Here is a 13,060-nt window from a genome sequence, read left to right on the forward strand (position 1 = left end):
AGAGTGAGAATTACATTTTAGATTTCAACTGATTCTAAATCATAAGGAAATATTTATTAATTCTATTGATACTTTAACTGGAGAAGTAATTTCAATAAGTACAAAAGGACACCCTAGTTATTTTTAGTCTACAATCTGGAAATCACACTATTTGTCAAGACAGGAATAAGGCTTTTAGAAGATATGCCTGGCACTACATTTATAGTATTTATTTCCTCTCGTCTGAAGAACACTGGGACAGAGTACTTCACTGTAAAGAATTCTATGATAAACTCTGGAAAACAAGTCATATGAATTCACATCTGATCGCTGAATACAGAGCTTGATTTTGTTAGGAAAAAGCAGTGGTAACCGCCCACCCAAAGGAGAGAGAGCATTCTTCTTAAAGTACACCGAAATAAAAGACCACTGAGTGGTTAATCAGGTAGGATGCCTATCACTTTCATACTTTTTTAAAAAGGAAAATAAAAGTAATGTGTACTAAATAACTTCTTGTCGGGAGTGATACACCATGTATTAAAACAAGTTCCCATGTTTCTGTCTATGTCTTGAACTGGCTTAATTAGGAGATATCACAACATGCTTATTACATGTAACATGCATGTTACAGGATGTTTGCTGTAACAGCTGAGTGTCAAATGCCCTTTGCCATGTAATTACCTTCCAATGACACACAACTGACGCCTCTGCAGAATGCTGGTGTTAAGAATGGGCAGGAAACGCTCCTCATTACAGTCCTATGCTCTTCTCTCATCCTCAACTTCTTCCCACTTGCTTGCTGTTAGCTCCTCACTAGAGATAACTGACGTTTCCAGTACGGCACTAAAAAGCCGAGTCTTAGATACCAAACTACGTACTAAATGGGACCTGCCTGTTTTACATTTCACTTTTAAAATTTGAATGTCAGTATTTCAAATTGAAAAATACAACTTTAAGCACTTAAAGACAAGAAATTATATACCAAATGACATTCACTTTTATAATATCCCTAAAATACTATATACAGGATATTCAGCAAAAATACTTTACATAAAAATGCTAATATATTTTGTGCCTTACTTTTTCTTGATTTTTATTCTGACTGTAAAATACTTTTTAAAAAGTATTAATAAAGATCTTCACACTTTACTATTACCTTTTACCTTCTCTGATACTTTCATAATTAATAATTCATAATTTCTTTAGCAAAGGCTTATAAATAAAAAAGCAGTAAGATGATCCTTATTATATAAAAACAGATGGGAATAAGGCCTAAAAGGAATATCAACTTATGAACTCTTCACAAATACTCTTAGCTTCTTTATGACAAGTGAGCACACTTTCTCCAAATGTAAAGAATATCAAATGTTTATTCTGCATGTGATTTAGTCAGGTTTAAATGAAAGAATTATCCATAATTTTCTTGATTGAAATTAACATAAGAATGTAATAAACTGTATAATTCAAACTGAAGTCACTTTCTAAAGAAAAACTCTGTTTATGTTATCATAATTTTTCCTATGGAGTGTGCACAAGGAAATAAAGCTATGCTGTACAACAAAAGATCAAAAGTAATGCTCAGACACTCTGAATAAGATGTACATACATAACTTAGATAAATATTGAATTATTTTCTCTGGCAAGTTAGCTTGCAGATGAAAATCAGCAGCCCAAATCCACAGACTGTAACTGCCGACCTCTTCAAAATTCGACTCTTCCATGTAGACACTTCCTCTATTAATGGGATGTGAGTTGGATCATTTTCCCGCTCATTCTGCATCTGATTTTTAGTATGAAAAACAAGAGTTAGTAAACAAGATACTGAAAATTTAAAAAGTTCCTATTAATTCACTGGATTTAGATAGAAAGAATCCAAGACTCCAGGACAGATTGAAAGTGAACACATATGCCTTTACCAGTACATTTTCTGGATGATTATTACTTTTACAGATATAATAAACACTTTCATAGATTATCACACTTTAAAATGGTGCTTTTTGTGTCACGAGATAAAGTTACTTTCATGTCAGCTTAAAGTTTCTATTTTACCTATAATGGATAACAACTGAAATTTATTTCCTTCTGTATTAAATGCAGCCCATAAAAGGCAGATCTAGTCTTATGGCAAATCTACAATACCAGCTCAGTAAAAATCAGAAGGCAGTGCATTGTTACTGCAGGAGCAATTGCATCTAAGAGTGTAAGTGCTTCATGAATCAGTTCTCAGCAATGAGAGTTGATTTTCTAGACTGCATCTAAACCCCACAGAGACATTTTCTGTGAAGCAGCCTCCCACCAGTGTGTGTGCTAGTGGGGGGTGCGGAGGTGGGGAGGAGGTGAAAGATAGCGGCTGGAATGGGTCAAGAGAAGGAGAATAAGCAGAAAGCAAAGATATTTAAAAGATAAAAAGAACTGGACACATTCATGGAGTGATATTTACTAGAAACATCCTGCACTAGGGTGACGATAGAAATACTTTCAACAATAGCAGGAATTAAGACTTTGAAATTCTACAGTGTAAATATTTAATTTAAAAGTCTGCAAAATTAATTTCAAATTTATAGTAGAAAAATGAACGTTGATGCCAATCTCATTAAGACCGTAATCTCGGTTTAACTTCCAAATGGCTTCATTCAGCAACAGATTCTTTTTTGACACTGATGCTCCATTTACTGAATCCTGAGACAGCCATTCCTTTATTAACCGATGACCCTTCCTAACAAGACTTGTCAGTGTGTTGGTTTGAAAGAGAATGATGTGGTGTTAAAGGCTAGCCTTGACCTCTCCTACCCTCTCTTTGTTACCGCAATACACTTACTAGTGAATTTTATGCTGCGAAAGCTTAAAACCCAAATTAGTATCCACTCCTGCCACAAAAGTATGTTTTCAGGAATTTCCTACATTTAAAGTGATTCTTTCAAGGAAATCTCCATATACAATTTTTTCTATTTTTCCATGGATTTTCATGAAGAACTTCATGTTGAATAAAAGTAATTCCACTTTCCTTCCATTCGAGACGAGATGGAGGAAGTGAAAATGAAGGGCGTTACAATTTTTGTGCTGTCGGCAAATTCAGGCCCTATCCTGTCGCACACAGTCCGACTCCTAAAGCACCTCTGCCACTGGAAAGGAACTGATTTATTACAAGGTGAAACGCATTTCTTACTTTCTCATTAAAGCATCCTCATTCCACTATTACAAAAATTGCTTCACAACTTTGTTCTTGATTTAAAAGACTTCTGATTAAATATATTTTAATAAGGGAGATGATAAATTACCTTGAACATGAAGTTTGCCTTCAAATTCTTTTGTAAGATATTGGTGAAAATATTAAATGAATCTTATGCTGAAGCTATAAAAGTCAGATGTATTTCAAAAGTTCTGAGCCGGGCAGTGGTGGCGCACGCCTTTAGTCCCAGCACTCGGGAGGCAGAGGCAGGCAGATCTCTGAGTTCAAGGCCAGCCTGGTCTACAAGAGCTAGTTCCAGGACAGGCTCTAGAAACTACAGGGAAACCCTGTCTCGAAAAACCAAAAAAAAAAAAAAAAAAAAAAAAAAAAAAAACCAAAAGTTCTGTAGCTATCAAACTTATTTATTATATTGACAGGGACTCACAGTGAGTCTTTTAGGAAACTTGGAGTGTTTCCCTTTATTTTCCAGAGTCAATAAAGGCTGCTATTTTAGTAGCTTGCACCTTGTACAGACAATTTTTTAAAGGGGGAAACAACCTGCCTTTAAATCTAGAGATATACTGCTCCTATAAAAATAATACAGAAAAAAATGCCTACATTCTAAAAAGTTAAATTGTAAAAGATGAGTATGATCAATAGAAATATTACTTCAATGCCAATTTTATCTAATAGAACTAATAAGTATTTCATGTGGCCTTTTTGCATCTGTACAGTTATAGGTAAGTAACAGTGTAATATCTGTCTTTCACAAGTGAATAAATGGTTACAATTATTTTCCATTGCTTCCCATTTCTTTTTCTGTTTTCTGTGCTGAGGATTGAACTGAGGGCCTAAGCAAATACTCTACCTCTAAACTATGCCCAAGCTCCTGAGTGCACAGATTAGTAAATAAACATACCACAATTATTAACTTATTTGCCTTGTATAGGACACCTTGTATGGTACACAGAATTCTGGAATAAACTGCTAAGAAAAGGTACCACTATTTTATAAGGTGTACAAGCAGTTTTGTATAAGGCTGTGTTTAGTGGTATGTTTTCTTACTGATCAGAAGCACAAGAGGCACAAAGTCTTTCCGTATGTGCTTCTTTCACACCCAACAGTACCTGTTTCTTATGTGCATTTCTCCCTTTGGAAACTGTTCTTTACTATTTCTCCATGTGTCCTACCATTGCCCTTGTTAAAACTGCTTCATCTTCTAACATCTTGCTCTGAAAGGTTTCCACCATGTTCATGTTAAATATATACCTTCTGAATCAAATCCTTCAGCTTGCAGACCTCTTCATTCAAATCTTCAACATTACTAACCAGTTCTTCACAAACTGAAGTAAAATTTCTGGGAGAAGCCCACTCTAGTACTATCTGTTGAGATTTCCAGAAATTACATTAAAAATGGAAATAAATTTTCACAATATATGCACAAAGATTATGACATTCTAAAAGATTAAATTATATAACTGACCTTTTTGTTCATAATAAATCTTGGGAACAAAAGTCAGTAACTTTATACAAATAGTTAAATCAGTTTGCTATATGAATTCCCTAAATATATATTTATATGTAGAAATTAATAATAGTAATATTTGTGATGAATAAGTTTTCAAAAATTTAAAAAGTGACATTTTAGACTATTATTATACGTTAACACAGGAAAACAAGTCCACTTAAAACTTTTCATTCCAGCCAGGCGGTGGTGGCGCATGCCTTTAATCCCAGCATTCGGGAGGCAGAGGCAGGCGGATCTCTGAGTTCGAGGCCAGCCTGGTCTACAAGAGCTAGTTCCAGGACAGGCTCTAGAAACTACAGGGAAACCCTGTCTCGAAAACCCCCCCCAAAAAAATTCATTCCACACAAACAGGCAAAACAAAATCAGAAAAAAACTTTGCTTTTATATGTTAGTATCTATTTAAAATTTCCTTAATTAAGAAAAACTATATGTCAATATAATTTTTAAATAACATTCATTTTGATACTAAAACTTTTTAATTTGATCAATTGATCCTCATAACAACAAATGAAAAGTCCAATACAGAGATTAGATTACGGTTTCCCTTATTCCCCCTTTGCTTGAGGATGAAAGTACATGTTTTTATAATGGATTAGACATAGAAAAGAATAAACAATAAATTTATTGCTTTGGGATTCATGCTGACCAACCAACAGAACTTCATCAGATCAGAATTGCCTAATGAGTTATCATGAATCCATCCAGCCCATTCCTCAACACCCACACTTCGCATGGAGCAACTCTTGCTAAATTACCTTGTGAGAATTTACAGGTAACTCAGTGATGATATTCTGCACAGCTGTGATTAAATGACCACACTGCTTGTTTAACTTCAGAAGGAAGTTGAGGAACTCATCACCACTGAAGAAAGGATAGAAATAGGAACCAGTTAGAAGTGTTTTTGCTTCATTCTACCAATCCGATTTTAACATTAATGAGGTTTAAAAAATTATAGACTATCCAATATACACTGGGAACTGAAATGGGCATTATGTATAAAAGAATACCAAGTCTTGATCCCAAGAATGATGAATTCCTTTACTACTCTTTATTTATTACATAGTTTTTGTGGTATGGGAATAGGACCCTGGACTTTGCACTTGCCCCCCTGCTCCAAGAATCTCAAATTCCAAGAGGAGATACAGACATGAGATTATTATCTGAGGGGATACACGAAGGAGGATTAAAGAACCAATATTTGAGTAGCTATCACAGAGGATACTGAATTGATTATTTTTACATGGGTTATTTGTTTTATTTCTCCCTATCAGTGTCTGAGGTAGCTAACACCTGTTCATAGCTAAAACTCACAGAGAATTTAATGTGGTATTCTATGGTGGGAAAAAAATTAGAAACAGTTGATAGAATGATACTTGGATTGAACTTGAAGCCAAATAATAAGTTTTCCATTTAGGTAAGAAGGGAAGAAGTTCTGGACAGAAAGACTTGATAGCTATAAAAGTACAAAAGTAGAGGACCTGTTAGGGTGTGACTAAAGTAAAGTCATCAGAAAGTAGTAGCAAAAGGGTGAATGGAACTACATTCCAAAGCATTTTGTATTTCTCATAATGTAGGATTACTAACGGAATTCAAACAGGAAGGGAGAAAGGTAAAACTTGGTATAAATTTTACTTGGTGACTGTTGTGGATTAAAGTAACATAAAAATGGAAGAACTGGGGAAATTCCAAACTAGAGAGAGACAACGTAAGATAAAGAACCAACAGTCTTGTTGGAAGGAGAGGTAGAACTCTTTTTAGAAATTTATAGGAAATAAACTGAAAAAAAGAAATAGAGTATATGTAAAACAAAAACAACTTAGGATGATTTTCATTTTTTGTTTCACTAGATGGATGTATCATTAAGCAAGGAACTGAATTTTGGGATGGATGGGGAGTAGAGTAGAAAATGAAGAGAAAACATTATAGCCTCTTGGGTTGGATTGACTTAGGTTTGGACTGAGCATCCACGTGTAGGGAGGGAGCTTTCATCTTAAGTAGCAAGCCTCATCTTAAGTCAGATATTTCCAACTCTCTAGAATGGAGACAAGACTTTCAGGAGGCCTGAAGAAAACAATATAAAGTACTTGGCATTCTGTCAAGGGCTGACATTCAAATGAGTTGAATTATGGTATAACCTCAATGACATAAGATGTGCAGGTGCTAACAATTAGTAAGCAGTAGAGAGTTTAAGTCTTAGAACAATGTCTACTCTGAGATCTATAGACTCTAAGGGAATTGATACAATTCAGAGAGAGTAAGGGAACATCAATAAGAAAAAAAATTATCTTATATTCACTAGTGTCTAAGTAGACTAGTTATTCCTTCTAGCATGAACGTGAGCACAACCAACTATAATTCTGAAGGTCACAGAAAAAAGGCTATCTGAGAAGAGAAGAACTGAGAGCAGTGATCACAGCATAGGGATAAAGAAAGGCTGCCTGGGAAGCAGAAGGAAACCAATCAGAGTTGACCATTCTTATGGATTTCAGGGAAGGGGAAACTTTCCAGGAAAGATGGCTGAGTACCTTAAATATCCATCCATCAATTCAGACAGGAGACTGTCTGAGGACTAGACTGGTTTTGTTAACTGACAAACAATTCGACAGTGGAAACCCACACTATCCAACAGAACAAATACACATCAAATTAAATAAGTGATTCAGAAAAATAGAAAAGACAAATTTAAATGGATAAAATGGGAACATGTTATCATAAAATGCTACTACAATTTAGAGAACTGGGGAAAAAAACTATATAGTTTGCCAATAATATCTACTAATAAAATAGAAAACATAAAACAATCCTCAGCTATGGAACCAGCACTACTTTTACCTCCAAACAACATTCTTATATGTATCTCTGGCCAAATACTAAACAGTTTTACACACCAGGATAAAAGTCTTTAAAGAAACAGTGTCGACTTCCAAAGAAACTATTCCCTACAGTACCTTACTAGGATGTATACAGCATTTTCATTTAAAGGAAGCCTGTTAGCTATTAGATTGGAAAACAAAACACAGAGTACAGACTATCTATCTAGGGACTGACTACATTGCTACTTCCTCTCTCTTTTGTGTTTGGTCTCATATAGCCTAGTCTGGGCCTGGAATCCACTATGTAGCTGCGAATGCATGGAGTTTCTGATTCTCCTGTGTCTACCTCACAAGCATAGGGGTTATATAGGCTTGGTCCACCCCACCTGTTTGATTCCTTTCATAACCAAAGTGAAAATAAATACATATTTTAAAGGTCTTACTGCTTTATTTAGAAACAAAAACAGTATTTATAAAAGCATTCTCAAAATTCATATTATTTTTCCTTATTACATGTTCTGGTTTTTACTTTAAAAAGAACAGAAGAGAATTCAGAGCATCAAGCATTACTCATGTTGCTTTGTACTTATGTAATGTTTGTACACAGTATACACACACACACACACACATATATACTGTATATATACGTACATGCATACTGTATACATTTAGAGTTAATGCTCTTCTGATATTTGAATTTTGTTTGCTACAATAAAAACCCTACTCAATAGGTGATTCATTAATACCATATGTATTTAATGTAACGAGTTCAATAGAAATCTATTGAGAATTAGCAATGAAAACATCAAATGATAGCAGGTATAAAATTATAGACAGTTTATCCATAAATATATGTGAAATAGAAACTCACAAGCACTTATTCTGAAGACAGTAAGGAACTCAGTTTAGAACACATTTGCAAAAGTACAGCTTTATTTAACGTGGTGGTTTACATAAGAATGGCTCCCAAATGCTCACATACTTGAATATTTGGTCCCCAGTTGGTAGAACTATTTGGGAAGGGTTAGGAGATGTGGCTTTGTTGGAGGAGTACCACAGGACACAGGCTTTGAGGTTTCAAAAGACTAGTGCCATTCCTTGTATCTCTTTCTGTCTCTTCCTCCCGATCAAGGGTCAGGATGTAAGTAAGCTCTCAGCTGTTGCCACCTTCATGCCTTCATTCTGTTATGATGGACTCTAACCTTCTTTAAGTCATAATCCCAAACTTAACACTTTCTTTTATAAGTTGCTTTGGTCATGGTGTCTGTCTTAGTCAGTGTTCTATTGCTGTGAAGAGACACTATGACCAAGGTAACTTTTTTATAAAAGACAGCATAATTGGGCACTTGCTTACCGTTTCAGAAGTTTGTCCATTATCATGGCAGGGAACATGGCGGCACACAGGCATGTGTGGTACTGGAGAGGTAGCAAAGAGTTCACATCCTGACCCATAGGCAGAGAGAGAGAGAGAGAGAGAGAGAGAGAGAGAGAGAGAGAGAGAGAGAGAGAGAGAGAGAGAGAGAGAGAGAGAGAGAGAGAGAGACAGGGAGTCAGAGACAGAGAGACAGAGAGGTAAATGGGGAAGGAGAGGGAGAGACTTGGCCCCCAAGTAACACACTTCTAATCCTTTCAATCAGTTCTACTCTTGGTGATTCAGCATTCAAAGAAATGATCCTATGCTTTTACTGAAAGCACCACAGTGCCTTATCACAGCAAGAGAAAAGTCACTAAGATGAGAAGAAAAGAGTAGTCTTTCTTTTGACATATAATTATGTGGACACTGAACACTAATAAGCAAGCTACATAAATCACAGCTCTAGAGAGTACCAATCATGTCATATAGCATGTGTATGGTATCTTCTATCACTGCTGTATAATAAACAACCTATAGAATGTTGCATGTAGCCCTAACAATTTGTTTGCATTTAAGGGATTCAAAATAAGCAGATATGACAAAGGTAAGGTAAATTATTTGATCAAATGAATGTGTGGGGGGGAGGGGGAGCTAGAGAAAACTGTATTTTCATTCTCAGAGGATTATACTTTGTCCCAGTAACACAAGGATTGATAGTGTGACCTACTTTGGCACATAAAATAAGACTGCAACTTTTTTTTTGAGATTATAATTACATCACTTCCTCTTCCTTTTCTCCTCTAAACCCTCTCCTTGCTCCTTTCTAATTTATACCCTCTTTTTTCATTAACTTGTTATATACATATAAATATATATATGTGTGTATGTATATACATATACTTCTAAATACATATAAACAACCTGCTCAGTCTGCATAATGTTGTGTGTATGTCTATGTTTTAAGAGGTAGTCATTTTGTATTGGATAACCAGTTGGTGTGCTCTTCCCCAGGGAAGACTATTTCTCCTGCTCTGAGCATTCTTAGTTGCCTGTAGTTCTTTGTGTAGGCTGACTCCTCATTAACCTTTCCCCATTCACATTAGCATGTTTATTGCTATAATCCTTATTCAGCTCATATTTATGCAGCCACATTTGTGAGACTTCATGGGTATTAGCTTCTGACATTCCCAGGAAACATGATTTCACAGCAAACTTTCTATTCCTCTGAGTTTATAGAGCCATTGACCAGTTCTGCTAGTTGGCTATGTCATATCTCATCTCTTGCCATGGAGGAGCATGCCCCAGATTGGAACAGTTCTAGCCTGGTCTCAGAGTAACAAGGAGGATGGTCAGTGAAAAGGATAATCAATAACTGAACTTCATTGTAACTGATGTTTAACATTTATAAGCAGATTAGGCCATATCAAAAATTTGAAGTCTAAAGCTGGGCGGTGGTGGCTCATGCCTTTAATCCCAGCACACGGGAGGCAGAGGAAGGCAGATCTCTGTGAGTTTAGGCCAGCCTGGTCTACAAGAGCTAGTTCCAGGATAGGCACCAAAGCTACACAGAGAAACCCTGTCTCAAAACAACAACAACAACAAATCTGAAGTCTAGTATTAAGATAAAATTTAGTATCTATGATTAAAATGTTATAAATAGAAGTACTATATACTCACTGTAAAATAACCGAAAAAAATCATACTATCCAAAGATAATAAGTGGTATTATTTTTCTGCCAAGATATTTCCTTATAGTTTTTCCAGTATTATGGATTTCTAAAACTAATATAATATTTAATATGCAAGTTTACATTGTGCCTTTAGCATACCATGGATATTTTTCCATGACATTAAGTTTCAAAATAATGTTAATAATGGAAAAATCATGTTTCTAAATTCTAAGCCAACCATTTCTCTGTTGTTAATTATTTAGAAATTTCAATTTTAGAATGTTTAGAAATAAAAGGCATGAACTACATATTCTACAAAAAATTTTGGACCTTATAGATTTTTGGATGGAGTAGCTTCTTGATGGACTTATATTGAGATACTTTTGACACATTCAAGTGGACTTTAGGTAGCTCAGAGCTCAAAGAAAATGTCTGAGGAGAGATTGTGAATGCTGGTTAGTTTGTTCAAAACTAATACATAAATTTAAAATTTAAACTCTGCAAACATGCCAAGACATAAAAAAGTAAATGAACAGTAAATACGTGCATTCTTGTAACAGATTAGTTTAGATATTTGACACACACAAAAAGTATCTTAAAATAAATCAGTGGTTTAATTGTTGAAATAAAATTATCAGGAGATTACAATCAATCAATTCAACTTTTCCTGCTGTTAGTTTTCTTATGACTTAATGACTAATTTCTTCTTTAAAGGATGGCTTTAAACAAATGGGAAGCAAAACCTTGTCTTTAAAATCATGTAAACACAGTCTATGATTTAATAACAAGGTCAAATTCCTGGAATATATGCCTGACATTTTTATTTTTTAAAAAATTCATCAGTTTTAATAAGTGAGCTATTCATGATTCTACACTCTTTAGGTCTATTAAAGACCACAAATACATTCATATAGGCAACTCTGCCATCATGAAAATAAGTGACGTTAGTGGTTGTAATCTTCAAGTTAGTCACTTAGGACCTGGAATTCTGTCTATTAGAAACAAGGATGGAACAATAAATATATTTGAGAAGGATTACTGATTTAAAAATATCACTACTGAGATCCTTTACAATGCATTTAAATATTTAGGAGCTATAATATTATCTAGAAATGATAACATCAAATACTTAAGTCCTTCCTGTTACATGGAGGAAAACAGAGACCAAACAATGAGAAAAGAGTATTTATACTGTGAAGTCTTTAATAGGCTTTAAGACAGCAGGATCATAAAAATAAGTTCTAGGAAGAATTCTCTAATTCTAAAATAATACAGAAATCTATTTGACTAATAATTACATAACTAATGATAACAAGGCATTTGTAAGTATTTGTTTTTATAGTACACAAAGGTTAGCTATCTGCTGGTGTTGCTAAATACGTGTTAAATTACCATGCTGTTGTAAGGAAAACAATTATTATTTAGGATTTCAAAAATAGTGTTATTTAGGATTTCAAAAATCTTTGTGTTTTATTTTTAAATACAGGTAATACTGACAAATAAAAATATTTGCAAATGTACAAGGTAATCAATCATAATTTAAAAGGCAGAAGTCTTTCAGATTTTCTAATCTATGTTTAAATTCTACCTGTTCTTTGTAGCTTTCACAAAGTAACTTAGCTGAATCAAACCAGAAGACAACAGGAAAGTTTCTAAGCATACGCAAATTAAAGGACATACTTTCTGTGAATAAAGATGAAGCCCTGGTGGAAAATCACGACACATAGAGGTCTATGAAAATAACCATTTAATGTATTAAGATTTTTGTGATTTTCCATATTGAAAGGAAAATACAAATGGCCACCCACATGCTTATATAACAAGAAGGAATGCCAAACAAGGTGGTGTGCACCTGTGATCCTCCACTTGGGAAGCTAAGGCAGGAAGATTGAGTGTTTTAGGCCTGTCTAGGTCATAGAAGATCCTGTCACAAAAGTAGGAAGAAAGGGAGGGAAGGAGAAATAGAAATATTCTATTTTATGAATATATAAAAATTCAAAGCATATATATTCAACATACAAAATTCAAAGCAGGCAGTAGTAAGAAAACAATTAGGGTAACAGCACAGACCAATGATATTAAAAGCAGTAATGGAGCAAAAGAAAGGGTCTATGGGCTGGTGAGATGGCTCAGTGGGTAAAGCACCAACCAAGCCTGATGACCCGAGCTCAGATTCTAGGACTCACATGGGGATAGGGGAAAACTAAACCCCATATATTGTCCTTTGTTCCCACATGCACACGGTGTCATGCACAAATCCCATCCCCACACAGATACAACATAAATATTAAGTTAAAAAGGAGCATCTACCTAAAAATTAATAAACCTCTAGCAAGGCTAAAAGAGATAAAAATAAGCAAGGATAACGTCAATATTGGTAATGAAATGAGATGTTATAATGGAGTCCACAGCTATCAAAAGGATAGCAGGGAATATCAGCAACCCTGTATGTCTGTGATTCAACCACCTAGTGAGTAATGAACTAAGTCCTTGAATACCACAAACAACTAAAATAAAGCTAAAATAAAATAGCTACAGATTCAATAG

At 34.8% G+C, this 13,060-nt stretch overlaps 1 protein-coding gene across 1 annotated transcript in view; it reads right to left on the reverse strand.

The window, feature by feature from the left end:
- Positions 1–1,606: 1,606 nt before the first annotated feature.
- Positions 1,607–13,060, reverse strand: part of Asz1 (ankyrin repeat, SAM and basic leucine zipper domain containing 1) — a 47,927-nt gene continuing 36,473 nt past the window's right edge. The window contains exons 11-13 of the mRNA XM_038319431.1: positions 5,432–5,537; positions 4,418–4,531; positions 1,607–1,759 (exon numbers count right to left, since the gene is read on the reverse strand). Coding sequence (XP_038175359.1) covers positions 1,607–1,759; positions 4,418–4,531; positions 5,432–5,537 — 373 coding nt within the window. The remainder of the gene's footprint in view (positions 1,760–4,417; positions 4,532–5,431; positions 5,538–13,060) is intronic.

Source organism: Arvicola amphibius, chromosome 2, assembly GCF_903992535.2.
Source record: "Arvicola amphibius chromosome 2, mArvAmp1.2, whole genome shotgun sequence".
Lineage (NCBI taxonomy): Eukaryota > Metazoa > Chordata > Mammalia > Rodentia > Cricetidae > Arvicola > Arvicola amphibius.